Raw genomic sequence first — 23,378 nt, forward strand, 5'->3', positions numbered from 1 at the left:
GGCAGTGTGGTTTAGTGGTTAGAGCTGAGGGAGGCAGTGTGGTCTGGGGTGAGAGCTGAGGGAGGCAGTGTGGTTTAGTGGTTAGAGCTGAGGGAGGCAGTGTGGTCTGGGGTGAGAGCTGAGGGAGGCAGTGTGGTTTAGTGGTTAGAGCTGAGGGAGGCAGTGTGGTCTGGGGTGAGAGCTGAGGGAGGCAGTGTGGTCTAGTGGTTAGAGCTGAGGGAGGCAGTGTGGTTTAGTGGTTAGAGCTGAGGGAGGCAGTGTGGTCTAGTGGTTAGAGCTGAGGGAGACAGTGTGGTCTAGTGGTTAGAGCTGAGGGAGGGAGGCAGTGTGGTCTAGTGGTTAGAGCCGAGGGAGGCAGTGTGGTCTAGTGGTTAGAGCCGAGGGAGGCAGTGTGGTCTAGTGGTTAGAGCCGAGGGAGGCAGTGTGGTCTAGTGGTTAGAGCTGAGGGAGGCAGTGTGGTTTAGTGGTTAGAGCTGAGGGTCTGACTTGAAATTCTTTTTTTTTTTTTACAGGAATCATTTCGAGTTGTTATTAATCCCCCCACCCGACACCAGGGGCCGGTTTTTCAAAACTTTTAATCTGGATAACAGGATTTTTCATATTTTGTGTTCCAGATTTATTTTATCTGGATCGTTTTGACTGTTTTGTTGGGTTTTTTTTTCAGAAAATGTCATTGTTGGATTACTTGTATCCACTTTACTAATAGTTACGCTTACAAAATTCGTTTTGTTTTTAAAGGAATCTCCATCACAAAATCTAGGATTACAAAATCCGGATCACTTGATCCAGATTAGGTTTTGAAAGACCGGCCCCGGGTGACACTTTCTCTTTCAATCTCTATCTACTTCTCCAATTTCTTGCATTCTCGCGTCTCGTCTCCCTCCGTTTTTTTCTGCGGTACGGGCCAATAGTAAGTCTCCTTCAGCACCCGCGCCGCCCAATAGCGTTCGACTTTATTGTGCGGCGGGCCGCGGAGTCGGCCCCTTTCTCGTCGCGGTTGATAGTGGGCCGGGTCGTGCGTGGCTGTTGTTTCTTGCTGGGGTGTTTTTTTTTATTCTACAAGACTACCCTGGACACTACACTTACACTTTACACTCCTCATCCTCGCAGTTTGAAAACAAAAAATCAACAACGCCAAAGCGCCGAAAGAAAAGGGGAAAAAAACAAGAGGCATCTTGTGGAGTGAAGTCCTCACAAAGCGTTATTTTCTGCTGTGCGTTTTGATTTTTACAGCAGAAGAGGCGCCGCTACACGCTGTCCAGTGTGATCGCTGGTAGGACGAGCTCGTCGTATTGTATTGTTCATAAGTGTTGGTACAACGACCACTAGTCGCACAGTGTTGGAAATGTCGGAATTCCTTGAAGACCCGTCGGTGTTGACGAAAGACAAGCTGAAAAGCGAGCTGCTGGCCAACAACGTGATCCTGCCGTCCGGCGAGCACAGAAAGGATGTCTACGTCCAGCTGTACCTGCAAAACCTCACGACCAGGAACACAGTTATGAACAAGAGCACCCCGGAGGCATTTTCCAGCGACGAGGAGCAGGCAGCCCCCGTGGCGAGCAGCAGGAACCGGTCTGGACGGGTGGGTTTCTAGTTCAGTTCAATGTTGATACTGGTCCTGCTACTGACTGTATTGTTCCTGGTGTCTGCACCGTTGCAGTGTTTTATAGCTGCGAGTCGCTTGCAGCACACCTGCTTAGGAACCGCGTAGTCGTTTAACAGAGATTTACACTCCTAGTAAGCACACAGCACCCAATCTTAATTTCAGTGTATTTGTTAACTTCTAAAACATTAGCTGCTGTTAAAACAAATTAAATGTGTATTGTGTAGATAGCCAGGAATATCACCATCTGTCAGACTGCCTCTCCGTAGCCAGGACTGGAGGCAGCACGGTTGCTTTCCTCTAGTCAAGGCCAATTTCAGACGTGCGCGTTTTTGCTTTTGAATGTGCCGATTCGTTTTTGTTTAAGTGTTTTAAGCTGTCTGTACTCGTATTTTTTCTTCTTTTTAATTGTCAGTACTGTGGTTTATTTGAGAGGTGGTGGGGTGTTCTTATTTAGGTACAAAAGAAAACATCTTTGTTTTATTTTTGTTTGGATTTGCAGTGGTTCTAGTTTTGATTATCGTTTTTTTGCATCAGGCATCTCCATTTCTTAACACTACATTGTGTACCGCAGGCATTGTTGCTGAAAACATATCCGTTGAGTAATTGCCTGTTGCAAATGAGCAGTCAGTTTTATTACGAATGGTTTCCCGCTTAAATACTTAAACCCTGTGACTTGCGGGGGACAGGATACTGTTCACATAGGCTTGTCTAAATTACAGTGCATTCGTTCTTGCTGTTATGATGTTGTGTAAAAAGGTGCGTTTTTAAACAGTATCATTGTGACGTTTAATTATTTGTGTTGTATTTAATAATTCGGTGTAACTTTTTATTAAGTGGTTTGTGACGTTATTTTGTCCCCTTCACAGCAGCGCGCTATATGCTGACTACAGACAGCCTTTCTAGATTTTATAAAGTCTCAGAGTCATAGGTAAGAACAGATCGTGGTGCCTTGGATTGAGCAGCGCACGTTTCAGTGAAGTCCGTTTTAAAACATGTGATTAGGTTGATTTAAAATTAATTTATGTACACCGAAGCAGGCGCAGCGAACAACGCAAAAGTGTAATCAAGTACAGGCTTCTATTTTTCCCATTTGGTTTGAGTTTGTGTGCATTGGAGTAAGCCATTTTTAATTGAATTGTATTGAAAAAATAGTATTGTTAACTTTAAAAACGGGTTGTGAAGTAAAACACACACACACACACACACAAAAACTTTTTCCACTCCAACAAAACAAATTATTGCATTTTGTTTCTCTGTATTAGTCATCAGTCATTACGGTTAAAATACCTACAATAGGGAACTAATTGACTTACTTGCAACATTACAGCTAGCTTTTAATTTGTGAGCCTTTTAGCTGAAGATTTTCCAGTTGTAAAAGTCCTTTTGACATTCTGAAAGGCTGTTACTGTATTAATGTGGTAGCTTTGCTTACAGGGGGGAGGGGACGACACAGTAAGTTTAGTCTCGTCCTAGAAATGTCTTCATCTAGACAATGTGGGGAAGCTGTAAAAAAGGCCAACAAGATGCTCGGCTATATTGTGAGAAGTGTTGAATTTAAATCAAGGGAAGTAATGTTAAAACTCTACACTGCATTAGTAAGTCCTCACCTAGAATACTGTGTTCAGTTCTGGTCACCTCGTTACAAAAAGGATATTGCTGCTCTAGAAAGAGTGCAAAGAAGAGCAACCAGAATTATCCCGGGTTTAAAAGGCATGTCGTATGCAGACAGGCTAAAAGAACTGAATCTATTCAGTCTTGAACAAAGAAGACTACGCGGCGATCTGATTCAAACATTCAAAATCCTAAAAGGTATAGACAATGTCGACCCAGGTGACTTCTTTGACCTGAAAAAAGAAACAAGGACCAGGGGTCACAAATGGAGATTAGATAAAGGGGCATTCAGAACAGAAAGTAGTCACTTTTTTACACAGAGAATTGTGAGGGTCTAGAACCAACTTCCCAGTAATGTTGTTGAAGCTGACACCCTGGGATCCTTCAAGAAGCTGTTTGATGAGATTCTGGGATCAATAAGCTACTAACAACCAAACGAGCAAGATGGGCTGAATGGCCGCCTCCTCGTTTGTAAACTTTCTTAAGTTGCCATAGCAGCAACATATTTTTTTTAAGCTAAGACTCCCAGCCCTATAGTACTCTAGCATGCGTGACAATTCAAGTTTCACATTTTCCCTTCAAATATGTAATCTCAAACGTAATGCTCTACTGCCAAATGAAATGGCCTGTTCTTATTAGTAATTTCAATTTTTAGTTATGGCTACCCGTCGCAGTTTTTCTGTATAATCTAGCATGGCAAATGGAGTCTTAATCAGCCAATCAACTGCATTGTCCTGCATTTGACATTTGACCCCTTCACAAGACACGCACCAAAATAGAACAATAACATGTAGTGTGTTTCTTACCACTGATGCGATGCAAAACGAAACGCAGCAATTTCAATACTCCTACATTAACAGCACACACAACTGCTTACAGCAGCGCTTTAGAAGGGGGCAGGAGGATGTGGGTCGCTCCTCCAATTAAAACCCGCGCTCAGATCACGCGGTCTACTAGTGGGAGTGCTGTGTTTGACAGACAGGAGTTCGTCATCGGAGGCAAAGCCTCCTCTGGTTAAAAAAAAAAAAAAAAAACTGGCCTCCTCCAATTAAAACCAGTGTGATCTGCCACTGCAAACACTGTGTTTAATGGAGAAGGGAGGATTGCCTCCCTTTGTTTAAAAAAAAAAAAAAAAAAAAACTCAGCAAGGACCAGAACCCCATCTGCCACTGAAAAGTTGAGGAGGCTCTGCCTCTGTTCCCTCCTCTAAGGACCCTCCACTGGCACGTTTCCATTCTGCATTAGCATAGCAATTTCACTCATTCCAGCTTTTATGTCATGCGGGTCGGCCACGTGATTTCACTTTTGATAAAGCAGGGTTGACCTGGGTGACAGACGCAAGTAAACAATACGCGTATGAAGGCCCCGGAAGCAGCTTGTTACGGACGCTTCCGTCCCAGCTTCTCTGGATTGAAGCATCGGCCCAGATGTTGATTAGAGCAAACGTTTCTTCATCCCTGCTGCAGTCTGGTTCATGGTGTGTCTTGAGCAAAAAAATATGGTTAAACAGAAATTCCTTGCGGGAGTGAAACCTTCACGCAGGCGTGGCTGTTTGTTATTTCGTGGATCCTGAGGAGGGTCGCTGGGACCCGGGTTAACCCGAGTACGACCCCAGGTATGTGGTTTCACACTATATGGGATTGTGACCCGCCAGTGTGAAAGGGGCTTTACTCAAAAGCTACGGAGCGCCAATTGCAAAGAGGTGAGGAGTGTCAGGATGGATTCAGGTTGAAATATCTCAGTACTGATGAAACTAGCAGTCTGTTGAATGTTATTTATTTTGTTGCCTAATCAAAATGAACCCTCATCAGTATTCTCAAAGAAAATGTATTGTTTGAGAAAAAAAAAAAACTTCAGCAGTGCGTTTGAGTTCAAGGCAAGGTGGACAGGATAGAAGGTGGCAGCGGGCGAGTGGAAGACCCAGTTTCACGAGTACTGGAAAGTGAAAGCATAACACATTCCTGATTCAGACAGAACCTTTTCCAGCAGCAGTGTCTGAGCACTGCCATCTGGCAGATCAGAGTCAAAACATTGACTGCTTGCGCAGGGAAACTATTTCCTCAATAAGGAGAGAGAGCGCTTATCAAAACATTTAGTTCACAAAGGCCGATAAATGAAAAAAGTTTGCGTTTGAAGTTTGCCACAGAAATTATGTCTGTGTTCGGTTCTACTCAGTCACAGCGTTTCATACTTCCTGCATTCACACGTGTGTGTGTATATATATTATATATATATATATATATATATATATATATATATATATATATATATAATATATATATGGCTTTAAATGAACATTTTCCTTTCAAAGAGCTGCTTTCATGTTTGACTGGCCTTGCTGATGTATGTAATACTCTTCTCGGTTAACTTCCATTGCTGCACAGTGTGTTTTTACTTTGTCTAGTCACACAAATCCACTCATGATCCAACACAAGGGTTGTCAAAATACTCTGCTTTCAAACTTGGCATATTGCAAATACTCTGGTTTCAAACTTGGCATATTAGTCAGGAGCCTGAAACATTATTGTTTGACTCCTCCATCCAGATTGATTGAATTACACCACAATGTTTCTCATATGTTCTGCAGTCTGACAGCCATCAGGCCCCTCTGTGTGGCTTGAGCTGCCTTTGGATCTTGAACTGACCCCACGGAAACCGTTGTAGTTAAACAGCTATTAACCCTTTGCGGTGCATTTATTCAGCTCCTGTCGGGCGCGTCGGGTCTAATTTATTTTCACACGAGCTGTTTGTTACACGCGCTGTTTAAGTTATTTTATTCACAGTAAAACAGGTTTAAAAGGCACTGCATAGCAACAGGACACTCAGTACTGCATCTCCAGCCCTGCCCCACTCCTTGTTCACTGTATTTATCACATATCTCTTCATAGCAGAGCATACTGATAAATCATATCCTGATCACTCGATTTATCACCAAACTCCTCAATAATGCTATCCAAGTCATTATTTTATTACTGTAACATCTCAAAAAGCTTGGCAAATGTCCGCAATTTTCTTTGAGTGCTCAATGTGGTAGCAGCTATCTTGTTTGTTTATGATAGTGTTATGTATGTGGTGAAGGGACTATGCGTATTGCTCAGATCTGCCTCCCGTTTTTTTTTTCGGCCTCTCTCGGTTATTGAAAGCTTTTCTTGGCTTTTTCCATAAAAATTGTGTTCACCCTGGTGAAAGGGTGAACACTAATCAAAGCACCAGGAAAGACTGAATTGAGAACCGTGTGATTTGTTTGGGAAAGTGTTGCGCTTCATCTCTTGTTTGCATGCGTCTTGTTTTTTATCTGCTGTACACTTGTCTAAGCAGATCCTCGAGCAAGTCAACGCTGCTCTAGGGAATAGCTGAAGTGAGATGGCAGTATATATTTAACAATATATGGCACATTACAAAGGGGCTGGACCCTTGGTGTACGGACTGGGCTTGTGCAGGGTTTCGCAATAGCTTAGGTTCATGTCCCAGGCAGACGGTTGCAGCGTCCCTCGTGGTTTGCTGCAGAGCAGGTCTCCCCTCTTCGGAGTTCCTGTTTTTCTGGCAGGGTGGCTGGTTCATGCCAGTCATCCTCCTTCAGGTGTTGTGTGATTGTTAATAACCTTCAGTACTTCTTCAATCTGTACTGAGGGCGAGCGAATACAAAACGAAAGGTATTTTTTTTTAGACAGTCTAAAATAATAATAATAATAATACATTTGTTTTGCATTTCTATTGCAAACCTATGGCAGTTTTAGCCAGCCTAGTGATGCCAAAATACCCAAACCAGGTGCAGCCAGCCTCCAGTCTGCCCTTAAAGGGTTAAAATATGCAAGTGGTGTCTTCCGTTTTCTGTTGTGCATCCCTCTTAACAAGGGCAGATTGAGCAATGGAAAGATAAAGGGCTAAGTTATACAGTGCAGAGGAGGTGGGCTAACTGGCAAATGATTTGTAAAGAATACAGTCAGGATTGTCTCCTATCCACCTGGTGTAATGCAGACCCTGGTTCAGAGAAGCGCTCAGTGGAGTTTCGGGGTGATTAGGATCTATCTGTTTAGTTCTGTACCCCTGCGTGTGCTACACTCTGTCACTGCAAACAGCAAGGTTCGTCATTTCCCTTGATGAGAAGTGAATGTTTTGCCTCGTTGAACACCAAAGCTGTGCTTTTCAGTGTGGCGGTGCTCTTGCAAATACAGAAACGACCAGATTGAGCTGTCCCCTGGCTTCAGCTAGTAAACCCCAGAACAGTTTTGTTATTTCAATAGCTGTACATTAACCCTTTGCGGTCCATTTATTCAGCACGTCTCGGGCGTGTCAGGTCTAATTTATTTTCATACACGCTGTTTGTTTTATACGCGCTGTTTAAAAGTATTTTTTTCACAGTAAAACAAGTTTAAAAGGCACTGCACATCAACAGGACACTCAGTACTGCATCTCCAGCCCCGCCCCACCCCTTGTTCACTGTATTTTTCACATACCTCTTCATAGTCGTGCATACGGATAAATCCTCTCCTGATCACTCATTTTATCACCAAACTCCTCAATAATGCAATCCAAGTCATTATTTTTACTGTAACATCTCAAAAAGCTCTGCAAATGTCTGTGATATTCTTTGAGCGCTGGATGCGGAAGCAGCTATCTTGTTTGTTTATGGTCGTGTTAGCTCTTGTGTCGGGGCATGTGTTGCTCAGATCCGCCCCTTTTTTTTTCCGGCTCCTATCGGTCTCACTTGGCCATTGAATCGTTTTCTCGGCTTTTTCCGGAGAATAAATGACTAGAGACCTGTGCTTTGTCTTTTCGATGTCGGACAGGGTCGGATATCGGACCGGAAAGGGAAAATTGTAATGTCGGACCTGGTCTGACATTGGCCCACAAAGGGTTAAAGCTATGCAAAGATATATTTTTAGTGGGGAATTTTCATTGCGCTTTTTCATAAATGGTCGATGAAATGTTTAGTCAGGTTGGTGACTGGTTGGTTAATTCATATTTCACTGTACCAGTCACTCCGCTGGTGGTGCTGTGCTAATGCAGCAACCCCAGTGGAAGGGAGTGTAAAACAGCAGCAGCACTCAAGTGTTTCTCGTGTGACTGTTTGAATCAGGAGTGCCTGTACTGCAGGACCCGTGCACGATCGGAACGGCGACCGGACAATCCAGGTGTTCCCGGATAGTGCCGGAAGCCAGAGGCAGCATCCCCTGTGGAATTCCAGGAATGCTGATGCCTGGTTGAACAAACATAGCCAACGCTACCACGTTGTGTGTAGCTGCCAACAAAAAACAAAACCTAGACTCTCCATCAGATAATTGCTTTTTAAAATACATTGTTGAAATTTTTCTGACCGATAAGTACATTTTGTTAGTATTAAACTATCGTGCTATGCAACAAAATTGATTTACATTGTATACGCAAATCTGAAACAGAATCTCATACTGCAAAAACCTCTTGTCTTTTAAAAAAGAAAAAATGTTTTAGATATCATTAATTGTATTTAAAACACTTGCATTGTGTAATGTATAGGATTGTGCAACTGGCAGCCATTTAAGTAAACACTAAAGCAGAGAAATAAGGCAATGTTATTGGCACTCGATTTAAAAGGGATGTTACTGACCTGTTTCAACAGCAAGGAAATGCACATTTTTAGACTGATCAGGTCAAGGGGTCAAAAGTTGATGGGTACCCTCCTTACTGTTAACCAACCTTTCACTGAACCGATTTGTGCTGCAGACTTGTGGGAGGTGTCATTTTATTGGAAGAAGTAAACAAAAGGATGTTACACCTTAACAAAGTTTTTGACTTTGGGGTAAAACCCCAAATTGAAAATCTCAAAAAATGACCAAGAAAAGGTCATGGTCTCAGCTTCGTCTGTGCAAAATTTCAGGAAGGTAATATTTTTAGTTTGTTTTTTTGGATTTGCTGTGCGCTTTCCAGTAAAATGACACCGCCACAAAAAAAGTCCAGTCTGACCTTAGCGATAAGTATTGTGCAGGAATGATGAGTGTTATTGGCTTTCCTTCCTCAGAAAGCCACAAAGAAGACTGACAAGCCCCGGCCGGAGGACCTGGACGTCACGCAGCTGACGACAGAGGAGATAAAGGACGAGCTGATGAAATATGGGTTCCAGCCAGGACCCATTGTGTGTAGGTATCTCCAATGCTGAGCCAGGACACATTGTGTGTAGGTCTCCCCAACGCTGAGCCAGGACCCATTGTGTGCAGGTTTCCCCAACGCTGAGCCAGGACCCATTGTGTGTAGGTATCTCCAATGCTGAGCCAGGACTCATTGTGTGTAGGTCTCCCCAACGCTGAGCCAGGACCCATTGTGTGTAGGTCTCCCCAACGCTGAGCCAGGACCCATTGTGTGCAGGTCTCCCCAACGCTGAGCCAGGACCCATTGTGTGCAGGTTTCCCCAACGCTGAGCCAGGACCCATTGTGTGTAGGTCTCCCCAACGCTGAGCCAGGACCCATTGTGTGCAGGTCTCCCCAACGCTGAGCCAGGACCCATTGTGTGTAGGTCTCCCCAACGCTGAGCCAGAACCCATTGTGTGTAGGTCTTCCCAATGCTGAGCCAGGACCCATTGTGTGCAGGTCTCCCCAACGCTGAGCCAGGACCCATTGTGTGCAGGTCTCCCCAACGCTGAGCCAGGACCCATTGTCTGTAGCTGCCAAAAAAAAAAAAAATAGGCTGTATCCATCAGAGAATTTATTTTTAAAGTACATTTTGTCTATATTAAACTACCATGCTATGCAACAAAACTGATTTACGTTATATACGCTAATCTGAAACAGTCTCATACTGCAAAAATCTGTGTCTTTTAAAAAAAATAAAAAATAAAAAATAAATTAAGTGTTTGATGCTTGCATTGTGTACTGCATAGGATTGTGCAACTGGCAGCCATTTAATATATCGCATAAAGCACATAGAGAAATAAGGCAATGTTATTGGCACTCGATTTAAAAGGGATATTACTGACCTCTTTCAGCAGCAAGGAAATGCACGGTTACAGCCCTTTCAGTCATTGTTTGAATCGCTATTACAAATAGCAGCTGTGAATTGCACTGTATGGGTTTTGGTAAAGTGGGTGTTGGTTGTGTTTTAATGTTGTATTGCAAATCTACATTAATCTCGCTAGCACACTCAAATGCTGGACTTTGGTTTGTTCATTATACTCCCAACTGACTTACTGTATTTTGAAGCATTAATTAGATAGTTCTCAGAGTCCCTTTCACAGAGATCAAGACTTTCAGCTGCTGTCCTCTGACAGCTATTGCCAAGTGGAAAGTTACCAGCACTTGCTATATTTTATTTATAGTGAATTTTGGCAGGTGTATCCAACTACAAACGCAGTAACAATGTATCCGTTTATCAACCGTGATTAGTTTGCAGAAGTAATTTCCTGGTAAATTGTGTCATTGTTTATTAATGGTGTACGCTGACATTGGCAGCGCAGCTCATTTGAGAGATGCAGTCGTAGAAAGGGCAGTAGTCTCCCTACTTGTGGAATGTGACTCGAGTTCTGTGCAGGTCAGTAGTAAAGGATGTGAACTCTCAGCTTCTTCCACATGCTGTTTAAGAAGTGGTGTTGAGTTAACACTGCCTTGGAATGTGGTGGCGAGACCTGGCATCCTGCCCAAGCCATTAATTGCAGTGCGGTTGTGGAGACAAGCAGGAGAATGCTTTTCACCCGGTTTCAGTTTAATGGGTAATTAAGAATGATATAATGACATGACAGATTTCTTTCAACCCAATTACAGTCCTGGAGGCTACAGGCCACGTTTAATAGGCTAATAGTCGGAACTAAGACCTAAACTGGAAGGGTCAGCTTTGCCTACCCCTGGGCAGCATCTATTACTGTAGGACTACCATCACAAAGCAGTGTAATTGCCTAGTGCTTTAACTCTTAACACGTGCAGTATAATCACTGTCTCTCCCTTTTCTAGTGTTTGGAGATCCATGAGATCAACAACAAAATAATAAAAAATCCAACACGCATTCACAATAATGGTGTTAGTAAAATGTGAGACCTGTAAAGCGATGGACCTGATGCACTTTGGGTAACGTTTACAATGAAATGAATGAATAAAAGCTGATGTTTCTCATTGTAGCGTCCACCAGGAAGCTGTATGAAAAGAAACTGCAGAAGCTGCTGGACGAGGGCCCCCTGGAGTCACAGCCAACCCCTCCAGCACCGGCCCCCGCTGCAGACAGCAACCAGAACGGCAACACAGACTCCGACCAGTACAGTGACAAGGAGCAAGGTACACCTCTGCGGGGAGCAGGACAGGAATATTAACATACCGACCAGTCCACTGAAACCGAATACACACTAGTGCATTGCTCCCCCATTTTAGATTAACCTGCATTACATTACACAGGGCTGTTAGAGAGGTTGTTGCAGATTGTGCAGCATTTTGTTTTATTTATAGTTATTAATATTTGGCACTTCTGAATGTCCAAAACCCCCACTACCTTCTCTGTTTGAAGAAGGCACACATTTACTATGTGCCTCTGAACCAGCTCATCATAATTCCCTTATCAATAACGTGGTGCTCAGCAAGTTAAAAGACAAGCTGTTTAGGTATGCATAAATAGGACTAAGAGCAAGAGTGGATCGTGCTCAGGTTTTGTTTTCTGATGTAGAGGTACGGAAGACTACTGTAAAGCGTTGTAATTGCCAAAATATCACATTAGACAGGATGTGTTGCAGGGTTTCTTCTTTGTTGCACAACGCATTTCAAATGTGTGTGTAGCAATCCATCTAGTAGAATGAAGCCCTGTACCCAACTGCATTACATTTGTTTTATCGTCAACACGGCAATGTTGAATATTGTCATTTTTATACCAGCACTTTTTTGGCGTCTCGTCTCATTCTCTGCTTTGCCGACTCGTTGCACCTCCACCCTGCAGCTGCTCCGATTCCTCGGTTTTCCTTCACAGGAGATTTCAGAGTTTAAACATTTAACGTTAAACATTTCAGTATTTTTTCCTAAATGTTAAACCATGGTCAGAGGTATGCATGCAGTGTTTATACATGGGGTAAGTACAGTGTAAGGTTAATTAGTCATTATGCATTTTTCCAAATACACACACATAGAAAGTAACAACACTCTAATCGAGGCTATTTTTGATTTGGTTACAAAAAATCCCAAAGTGAAGAAGCTTTTAAGCTAAACTTTTAAATGTTTCCTTCTGAAGTGGAGGCTCCTGAGTGGCGCATCCGGTAAAGGCACTCCGCAGTCAGCAGTGCAATAGCCTGGACTCGAACCGGCGACCTCCAGGCTATTCCACTGCCGACCGTGGGCGGGAGTTCCCAGGGGGGGGCGCGCAATTGGGCGAGCGCCACCCTGGGGGGGGGGGGGGGCCTAGGTCAGCCAGGGTGTCCTCGGCTCACCGCGCACCAACGACCCCTGTAGACTGGTCGGGCGCCTCTGGGCCTACCTGTAAGCTACCCAGAGCTGCATGGTCCTCCGACGCTGTAGCTCTGAGATGGCCGCATGGTGGGCCCACAGAGTGAAAAGCAGCGGGCGGCTGACGGCACACATTTCGGAGGACACGTGTGTCCGTCTTAGTCGCTCGCGAGTCAGCGCAGGGGTGGCAGCGATGAGCCAGGTTGAAATAAAAAAATAATTGAACATTTAAAAAAAATTGGGGAGAAAACAAGAAAAGAGAAAAATTGCCGATTTTTTCCAAATTTATTGGAAAAAAAAAAAAAGAAGTTTCTTTCTGAAGTTTAAATGTTAACAAATGAAACTGAACCTTTCTTTACAGAGGAGATGCCCAAGCCAGTGCTGGAGAAGCGAGAGCCGCTGAAGAGCAAAGCAAAGCCCACGGCCAGCCTGCGCACACGCCGGCTCGAGCAGAACAGGGTGAGTCTGCACAGCACCTGAAAGAATACAGCAAGGAGTACAACACAAATAATAGCACGAAGGATCAGGCCATGTGTAGTGTGAGCGCATGGGCATGCAATAGGATTGTAGTGATACCATCTCAAACGCTGAACAACATACTGAGCACTGATGACGAGCACAAAAAATACTGACAAGTTCCTTTTTGGAATAATATTCTCTGTTCGTTCTATTAACCCTTTCCGGTCCATTGTCGGACTGTGTCCGACATTGCAATTATTCCTCACAGGTCCTTTGTCGGACTGGGTCCGACATCATTATAGCAACGCAAAAAACGGGTTTCTAGTCGTTTTTTCTCCGGAAAAAGCCGAGAAAACCATTCAATTGCCGAGTGGGAGCGACAAGAGCCGAGACAAGTCGAAAAAAAAAAAAAAAAAGGCGTATCTCATGAATAGTCATACATGGTATCTGGTATCAGATAACGGGGCGGGTCGTAAGTAAACAAGTTGGCTGACTGAATCAGCGCACAGAGAACACAGACATTTGCAGAGCTTTTTTGAGATGTTATAGTAATAAAATCGAGTAATAAGATCGCATTATTGAGGAGTTTGGTGATAAAACGAGTGATCCGGAGATGATCGATCGGTATGTACGACTATTATTATTATTTATTTCTTACATAGGTGAACGCTATAGCAGGGCCATTTAAACCAGTTTGACTGAAAAAAAAAACTTTTAAACAGCGCGTCTAAAATTAACTGCGCGTGTGAAAATTAATTAGACCTGACGTGCCTGACGCGCGATTAATAAATGGACCGCAAAGGGTTAAAGGTAAAGCTTCCATAGTAACTTTGTTTTTTTTTTCTTCACGTTTTTGGAGGAGGGAGGGGCTCCCATGATGCCCCATCAAAATAAACAGTAGAGAGGAATTACACAGTTAACTTTTTCTCGGCTGCCAGTTGAACATGCGCATGATCTTTAAGATGATGCTAATCCCACTTATAACCCTTTTAGAAATTGCAGCAGCAGATAACACCCCCTGTCAAACACCAGCTGCGCTCAGAGGCTGTAGGGGAAACCGTTTTCCAGGGCTTATTCAGCTTCTGCACTCATCCCAGACTGGGCAACGCCTGCTCCACTGCCACCGCAGGATAGGACTCTTACCAGAGGAGTTGAAGGAGCAGCCCTTACTGTACTATACATAATTTTATTTTATATTCCCTGCTTCAGGGACATCCCAGGACTCTTGACTGTAAATTAGGTTAATGAAGCTCCAATCTGTCAAAGCAAAGCCTAATGCTGAAACAATAATAATAATAATTCTATGTTTAAGTCTGGGCCTGTATTGAGGAGTGTCTGTGAGTGTGCTCTGGATATAACTTGGAAGTCCAGAGTAGGAGGGCACTGGAGCTAAAAGATCTGCTAGCTGGTTTTACAGATGCAGAAGGTTGCAATACTGCCACCTGTGGATGAATTTTGGTATTTTGAGCCCATAATCATTTCTGCTTATTTGTTGAATTGTAAACTGTAATAACTGGAGCGCCAGAAAGATGTATTTATTTATTTTCATGTTTGTGTTATTTTTAAATGCATCCTTGTCGTGATCCTTCTTGCTGCGTGTGTGTGTGTGTGTGTGTGTGTGTTGAGTAGCTGCTGTGTTTTGTGTGCAGAGTGTAGAGCAGGAGGAGGAGGAGACTGTCTCTGCGGTGGGGTTCCTCAATGTGAAGAGAAGGAGCAGGGCGGTGCAGCAGGACCAGGCTGTGCCAGGCAGCGACGACACTGTAAACAATTTCCTTGGCACGCTCCCGCACCTCTCTACTCTAGACTGCACCACCCGGGGGCGCTGTATTCTTTGAAAGGGGCTTGTTTGTCGGTCCGTCACATCTGTGAATGTGTTTGAATGAAAAGCACTGTGGTGACGTACAGTCAATTGGTCCATGAACACAACTGTCCTGTTCTAGTGACTTTGGTAGTCTTGTTCTTCCCTTGTAGTTGGCACGATGTAGTAGAGTGACCAGGTTTGCAAGTATTTGTAAGCATGTACATTGACTATAGAAAACTTCACAAGTACTGTTTACACTTAGGCACTTGTTGATTGTTCTGAGGGGACTAACGTAGGGGACTAACTTGAAAAAACTTCAGGAATTGTGTTATTATAGAGGTAACGGTTCAAATAATAAAAAAAGTCTGGATACAGTACTGGGTGAATGTAGCTGCGAGAAGCATGGACACCCCTAGTACTGTAGGCACTAACCATTTCAATAAGTATTAAAGAGCAAATAATGCTGGGGAAAGCCATGCCTCCTAACATCAGAACAGATGTATAACTATGCTGGAGTTTCTCTAGGGGATTTTGCCGAGTAGATCCATCTGTCTCTGCCCCACAAGCAGAGCAATCTTTTGAAAAGCTTGTGCCATTGATTTGGTCATGGTTATTAGGCTTCACCGGTGGAGAGATACAGGTCTGTGTGTTATATTGCAGTTGTTCCTGGACCCTGTTTTGTTGGTTGTGTGTGAAATGGCACGGCACTTGTTTTGCTTATTTAGTATGTCCACTGCACATTCACAGGGTGTTTATGGGGGGTGATGGTTAGAGAGTGTTGTGAATCATCTGTACTTGCCTGTTTATTGAGCACTGGCAACTGCTTGTGCTGAAGTGTAACTACCTAACCTCCTTCTTCCCGTCCCAGGACCTGTCTGAGCTCTCTGCACCCGAGACCCTAGCCAGGGAGAGTAGGGACCCTGGGACCCCCAAACGAGGGGCCCTTCTGGGGGGCAAAGTCAGCGACTCCCCACGATCCACCAGGAAGACCAGAGTAGAAGTAAATATTAATTCTGGTGGTGGCGATGAGAAATGATTGATCCTGTTTCACTTTAGCTGAATCTCTAAATCCTGTGTTGCAGGTTATAGGACTTCTGCTATTGCCTGTAACACACAAAGAGAATGGGAAGGGTGCGCACTGTACCCCAGTCAGACTTGTAGCGTCAACGGGCCTCAATAAAACAGGGTGCCAAAGCGACAATGAAGTGTGGAAAAGATGAGTTGCTAAAGAATAAGTTTCATGCCTTTGTTGCTGCCCCTCCTCCTCCCGATTCACCCATTCTGACACCCCTGTTTGTGTTCTCCCCCTCCCCACACAGGAGATCCCAGAGCCCCTATTAGTGAGACGAGTGCGTGATGTCAGTAAGGGCCTTGGATCCAATGAGCTCCCCCAGATTCAACCACAACCCATCCAGCCCCCTAATGAAAGCAGCCCCGGGACACCAAGGAAACTAAGCGCACACCTCAAAGTAAACTCACGCTGCAGTGTTATACACCTGTCGCATAACCTTGTTATTACACATTTCATACAAATGTTATCTACCCTTATCAGTGCTACGCGGTTCAGTCTTACATTTATACACATGCATGTAGGAGGGTGAGCAGGACAGATGTGTTTATTATTCTCTCTTATTTCATTGATTTTCTCATTTGTATTTATAATTTGAACAGTAGCTTTCGAAGTGTTGGTTTTGGTGACTGTCTCTTGCACGTGTTGGTTTAAAATGCAGGCGAGGCAGGGGAACTCGTTATTCCTGGAGTCCTAGAAAAGAGACAAAGTAAGTGTGAAGATATGCCTGCTTGGACAATCCAAAGCTTAGTTTTCTTATGTTTTTATTGTTAATCTAAATTCAATCTTGTGCTGAAGCTTCACAATGTCCACATGTGGAAATGCAAGACTGAACCCACATGCACAGTAAAAAAAAAAAAAAGCTAGTTAGGTTTGATGACAAAAAATAATGTCTACCTGGGCTAATGTAGCAGGCTTACTGGGTCACGGTAGTTTTGGGTTTGTTTCCTTGTTTTGTGCCAATGTAATTTTGTTTTTAAATGTAAACTTCAAAACCAGTGGTGTTGCCCACTTTGTGTTGGGTCTGCCCAGCTCGCCCCTTTCATGGGCATTCCTATGCAGTCGTGAAGTATTGGAGTTTCATTTGCAGGAGAGTGAGGAGGAAGGTTGGCGTGACACCACAGAGACTCCCCCTGCCAGGCAGACAAAGATCCCTCGTCCTGCGCCTGTGGCCCTGCTGGACACTGCCCTGCTGGACACTGCCCTGCTGGAGGTGACTTGTCTGCTTGAACACCGGCAGCACTGCGCTTCAGTCATCCTCATAGCCACGAGCAAGCATGCAAGCATGCACCAGTACAGCAGCCTACATCAGCTCCTCTGCCTTTTTTGTGATTTATTCTGTGTGGTATATCCCTTTTTCAATTTCGCCTAAGTTTACCTTTCCAGGTGGTAGTGTCAGACTCTAATTTCCTCTTTGAGATAGGGGGAGGCTTTCCATGGTGACCCACAAGCAATGAAAAGACTGGCTATTGATGAGAGGCCTGACATCACCTGTGTCTGTAGCATACAGTTCACCATGAAGTGATTCACGCAGTTACCCTACGTTTTTTAAATCCAGGCTTTTTATACAGTTTTTATATTTTTGGTTTCTTATAAGCCATATGTAATATTGACCGGATGTTTTTGTTTTCCTTTTTTTTTTTTAAGGTAACTAGTTAGTTTTATTTTGTACTCCATTTCATATACAGTACTACCTGTATAATATAAATTGAACTATGGCTATGAAACTTGTGGTGACCGAGTAATTTTGTACTCCATTTCATATACAGTACTACCTGTATAATATAAATTGAACTATGGCTATGAAACTTGTGGTGACTGAGTAATTTTGTTGCCACTGTACAATATGTGGATCTTAAAATAAAAGAACAGGATTACAGAAACAACTAAGGAGTTTGTTGAAATGCCATCTAAAACCTCGCGCAGTCCTCGTAAAGATCACAAAGGCAAGGGCGCTGTTAATTAAACCGCAAAGGTTTTATTACATGCGTATTGAGGTTTAAACATACCGCATGCTTATAAGATCACTCGGCCACTTCCACTGCTGCTGTGGAAGAATGTAACAGAGCCGGTACACTTTACTGTGAGTGAATATAACAGAGCCGGTACACTTTACTGTGAGTGAATGTAACAGAGCCAGTACACTTTACTGTGAGTGAATATAACAGAGCCGGTACACTTTACTGTGAGTGAATGTAACAGAGCCGGTACACTTTACTGTGAGTGAATGTAACAGAGCCGGTACACTTTACTGTGAGTGAATGTAACAGAGCCGGTACACTTTACTGTGAGTGAATGTAACAGAGCCGGTACACTTTACTGTGAGTGAATGTAACAGAGCCGGTACACTTTACTGTGAGTGAATGTAACAGAGCCGGTACACTTTACTGTGAGTGAATATAACAGAGCCGGTACACTTTACTGTGAGTGAATATAACAGAGCCGGTACACTTTACTGTGAGTGAATGTAACTTTACCGTTTTGCACAGATCAAACCGAGTTACTGAGACTGAATCTTGGGAAATGGAGGGCTTACTGTGGCTTGCAGCTCGTACTGTGGCTTGCAGCTCGTACTGTGGCTTGCAGCTCGTACTGTGGCTTGCAGCTCGTACTGTGGCTTGCAGCTCGTACTGTGGCTTGCAGCTCGTACTGTGGCTTGCAGCTCGTACTGCGGCTTGCAGCTCGTACTGCGGCTTGCAGCTCGTACTGTGGCTTGCAGCTCGTACTGTGGCAGGTCATGGTTGTCTACTTTTTCACGTCACTGATGGCTGTAATTTAGAAGCTGTGGCAGGTGTGGTTTATTATTGGCACCTTCTTTGGTGGTCTCGCAATCTTGTTACCTTTCGCTTGTTGTTGCAGATTATTTTGCTCTGCAGTTTTTACCAACAACAGCACAAAGTGGCCTAGTAGTTTTCTTTGTTCTTTTTAGAACCACTCTGTACAATATAGCTCCAACATTGGGTATAGGACCTGAGAATCATGCATGCAGGCTGAAAGGGCTGCCCATGTTTGAGACCTGAACATCCTTGCCCCTGTTGAGCACTCGAGTGCTGGGAAGCGCTGCTGTATAGGGGATTAACAGTTTGCCGTGGCAGGCAGCGCTGGTGAGCAGGGGGACTGAGCAGTGCGTTCTCCTCTCCAGGAAGATATCCTGGAGCCGATGGCTGAAGACGCCACAGACGCCCCCAAGCAGAAAACCAGGCAGCAGAAAATCTGTGGTTTCCTGAAACTGGTCAAACCCCAAGAAAGTGTCTTCTCTTATGGGCACTGGTGCATGCGGAGGGCTGCGTGTGGGTTACTGGCTTTCTTCAACACAGCTTTCACCCGTGGTGTCGCCACTCCACCAACAACGGAGACCGTGGCAGGAGAGTGCCATTATCGGGACTGTATTTGCAACCACAGCTTTTTTGTTTGTTGTTGTTGTCATTCATGCTAGATCCATGACTCTTTATTTTCAGAGCATTCCTGGCTTTGCATGACCTTACCTAACCCAACTCTCTTTCCTCCAAACCCACATGGTGACCTAGGAAAGCTGCTTGGGTAAATGGTTCTGTACTCTTGAGCACTGCAGGGTCTGTGAGGGGGAGTGCTTACCTTGGGGCTGCGTGCTTACACACACCCTACTGAGCTGTCTGCCTCTTCCCTGCAGGTGGAGGGACGGACAGCAGGAGGGGACTACGTCGAGCAGACCCAGGAGAGGGACATTCTCAAGGAGATGTTTCCCAACCAAGTGGCAACGCCGACTGGAATCAGGTCAGTTCTCCATGCCTTTGAGCCATGCTGCCAGTTCTGCACATGTCCAGGGTTTCACTCTGACAAATCTCCACCACATCTCATTAAAGCTTTATATATTAAATAACAGAGGCGTTGCAGAGAGTTCTGCAGTAAATACATTGATTTTAAAATACAGTAAAAATAAAGTAGTGAAATAAATGAGAAGCACAGATGTTGTGGTATTTAAACATATTGTAACAATTGCAGTAGATCTTGACACACACAGTATACTATTACTTTGTTTTATTTATATTTTTGTATGTGCCAGGTTGTAATTCTCAGTCACTCTGTATTACAAGCAATCCATTATTTGATCCTATTTCACAACATACATGATCGGTCCTTAAAGCTATCGCATGTACCGTAATTGCTCTGCTGCTTTATAGAGCTGAGACGAATGTATGTTTTGAATTTTTCAAATATTTAAAAAAAATATATATATATAAAAATATTTGTATAAATAAACCTGATACCCCATCAAATTACCTATTAAATAATTCATTGATACAGAATGTATTGTTTTCAATTGCATAATATGTTTCTGATCTAGAGTTATTTATACATCCTGCTATATGAACCGATACGAACGTGGTAGTTGCCGCAGAATATATTTCAAGCTGTATGTGTTTGTTTGAATTTGAGTATTCGAATGTCCCCCTCCCTCTCCACAGCGCTACCTGCCGCAGGCCGATCCGCGGTGCGGCGGGACGCCCCCTGGACAGGAGTTTGTTCCGGCTGGACGACTCGCTGCTGCTCCGCTCCCAGACCAGCTACCACTCCAACCTGAGGACAGAGTCCTTCAAACCAGCCAGCCCTGCTTTCACTACAACCAAAACCAACTCGTCCTCCTCCTCCTCCGCCGGCGGCTCCGCGGCGTCGCGCCGCTCTTTCCCCGTCTGGATCCAGCTACTCCTGCTCTCCCTGGTTGCCGGCTTCCTATTCTTCATCTACCAAGCCATGGAGACCAACCACATGAACCCCTTCACCCAGGACGCCTCTGCTGCTGCCCCTGCTGCCTCTACTCCCCAGGTCCAGGACCAGTGAGACTCCTGTGCCCTGCTCAATCCACGCCTCTCCCTGCCGTCCTTCTCTACATACCAGAAGCTGGTTTATCGTGATCTGATACTTTTTTTTGTTTTACGGTTTCTGATTTATTTTTTATTTTTCCAGCTATGCTGAGAGTCAGTAGTCCGGTAACTGGTACCTCAGTAATTTCACAGTGTAAGCACCCTTGTGGAAATGGTCAGTAGCTTCCAGTGAGCACACAGAGAGGCTAGTGTGTAGCCCAGTGGCTAGAGACTGTAGGCCTCCCGGGTCAGAATGGCAGTTCTGCAACTTACTGATTTACCGTGCGTCTCTTGTGAGACTGCAGGGATGGAAATGAGACTCCTATTGCATAGCAGTTGGATCCAGTCCGGATTTTACTGTTGGTCTAATCACACATCTGAGCTTGTTCCCTATACACTGACTAATCAAGCTCGTATTATAACCTGGAATGGGTGAAACTGCTTTGCAATAGGCGTTGTATTTCTGTTCCATGATCTTTTTCATGGGGTTGTTCAATGTGCCTCATCCCAAACTGTGAAGTCAGATCGAAACCGGTCCTATGCACTGGAATCTGCCTAGTCATCCTGGTCTTCTAAATGTGTAATCCCTTTGACTGGACCAAGAAAGCTTTCTTGTACAAGCAGAGATCTGTTTTTCAGGGGGTAAAATACTGTGTGAGACAGTAAGTGATCCCGAAGTAACTTTGTATCTGTGTTTTATTGTTTGGAACACAACAGGTCCTAATGAATTTGCAATCGCAGCAAGCGGTATTTGATTAGTCAGGTTGAGCAATCAATCTCTTGCATTCTCACCTCATAAAGAGGAAGGGCTAATCTTCTAATCTTTTTATTAATGTTTTATTCTCTTGGTCCAGGCTTGGAAAGTTACAATACTTTTCCCTTCATTTCTAAAATAAAAAATAAACTAGGCTGGTATAGTGAATTTTTCTTTTATATTTTTTATTACGTTTTATCAGGTTTCTTGTAGCTGTGACTATATCTATGCTGGGACCTCTCCCATGTTCAGACACTGTTCAACTCCTTCAGCACAAAGCAACGCTACAGAAAGCCTACAGTGACACAGATATACTTGTTAGGATGTTGCTGAGAATTGGTGTACTAGTCTGCTCTTTCATTCTCTTTCCTGTACTATTAGAACGGGTTGCAGTTTTGAGTGCAGGTATCTTACAAAGCCCTCTATACAGCTCTGCAGTTCTGAGTGCAGGCATCATGCAAATACCTCTGTAGGTCTGCAGTGCTGGAAAAGTTAACCAGTCTAAAGGTGTGTTGACTGGCCTCTGGGGAATTATTACCAAATATATTTACATGTGCGCTGTCCTAAGTGGTAAACCTGAGGATTTTAAAATAATAATAATAGTTTGTCCCTTTTTATAGTAGTAATAGTAACATCAGGGTTGTTCAGAATGGTTAAAGTAAGAAGAGGAGAACGTGCATGTCCACAAGCTGGTGTCCGTTGGTGTGGCTCTTGTTTTCTTTCTTTTTGTCTGCCAGGAGAGTTTTTTTACTTTTTTATTTTTAAAGGAAGAAATAAAAGAAAACAAACATTTAAGAAGGTGAAAATTAAACGACTACGACAAAAGAAATCAGGCTACTACTAATATTCTTGGACTTCTGATCTGAACATTCATGCCATGTTGAAGTAGGACCGGTTTTTAACAGTTTGTCTGGGGAAGGATTTTTTTTTTTTGTAAACTATGGTATTTTTCTAATGCGAGTGTCTAAAAAAAATAAAATAAAAAAATAAAATAAAAAAATAAAAAATGAATGAAATGTTTACTAATGAAGTAAAACATGTAAAGGAATTGATGGCATTAAGCTGTAGCGTAATAATGTGAAACAGCTGGCTTATATGCCTCACAAATATACATGTATTTAAGAAGTAATAACCATGAAAGTTTCCATACAGTGTATTGCAGGATTTGATTTGTTTTCACTCCTGTGGGAGGGGGCTGGGGTCTGGGTAGAATATTTGGCCAGGGGGAGGGTAAACCTTTTGTACATGACTTTATATGCAGCAGTTGAAATACTTTAGCCACAGACCTTGTTGTAGAAATCAAAAATAAAATGTCAAACTAAAATGGACTGTTGTCCTGTTTTTGAATGGGAGAATTCTCCCCCATTCATTTTGTTCATGTCATCTCCCCTTTCTGTAATGTTCGTACCATTTTGGCTCCACAGTGAGGTATTTTGATTTGTATTACACACCACCATATACAGTAGACCGTACCATCATGTCCTTCTGAAACTTTGCAGCACTTGGTGGTGGTGTTTTAAAGATTCTCATTTCCATTGCCCCCACTGTCATCTGATCAGATCTCTCAAATTCCATTGCACAGTGTCTCGGTAGAGGCTTGATATCACACCCTGGATACATGCTGCAGAAATTATTACCATGTTATTAATGCCCTATAATATAAGCCTTTTATTTTTTTTTAGCATGGGCAAATATTAATGAACCTGGACTGAAAAAGGTGCCTGATTTAAACATGCTTTCTTCTGTAGTCTGTTTCTGCCCTTACTACAGCTGGAGTATTATGATATTGATTGTAATCTGGACTGGGACATTGGCAATGTTGTTCCTATTTTTAAAAAGGGAGATAAATTTGA

At 43.6% G+C, this 23,378-nt stretch overlaps 1 protein-coding gene across 7 annotated transcripts; it reads left to right on the forward strand.

The window, feature by feature from the left end:
• Window positions 1–926: 926 nt before the first annotated feature.
• On the forward strand, window positions 927–22,849 carry LOC117415893 (lamina-associated polypeptide 2-like). Of its 7 annotated transcripts, XM_059027752.1 has the most exons (10): window positions 928–1,582; window positions 9,216–9,333; window positions 11,300–11,452; window positions 12,963–13,060; window positions 14,710–14,820; window positions 15,730–15,861; window positions 16,181–16,330; window positions 17,021–17,143; window positions 19,580–19,683; window positions 20,376–22,849. In XM_059027752.1, exons 1-10 carry the CDS (start codon window positions 1,346–1,348, stop codon window positions 20,746–20,748), a joined length of 1,599 nt encoding a protein of 532 aa, XP_058883735.1. In that variant the 5' UTR covers window positions 928–1,345; the 3' UTR covers window positions 20,749–22,849. The 7 variants fall into 7 exon arrangements, with proteins under 7 accessions (XP_058883737.1, XP_058883735.1, XP_058883736.1 ...); XM_059027754.1 differs by lacking the exons at window positions 19,580–19,683; window positions 20,376–22,849 and adding an exon at window positions 19,073–19,552 and having other exon boundaries at window positions 927–1,582; XM_059027753.1 differs by lacking the exon at window positions 17,021–17,143.
• Window positions 22,850–23,378: the final 529 nt, after the last annotated feature.

Source organism: Acipenser ruthenus, chromosome 7 (assembly GCF_902713425.1).
Source record: "Acipenser ruthenus chromosome 7, fAciRut3.2 maternal haplotype, whole genome shotgun sequence".
Classification (NCBI taxonomy): Eukaryota; Metazoa; Chordata; class Actinopteri; order Acipenseriformes; family Acipenseridae; genus Acipenser; species Acipenser ruthenus.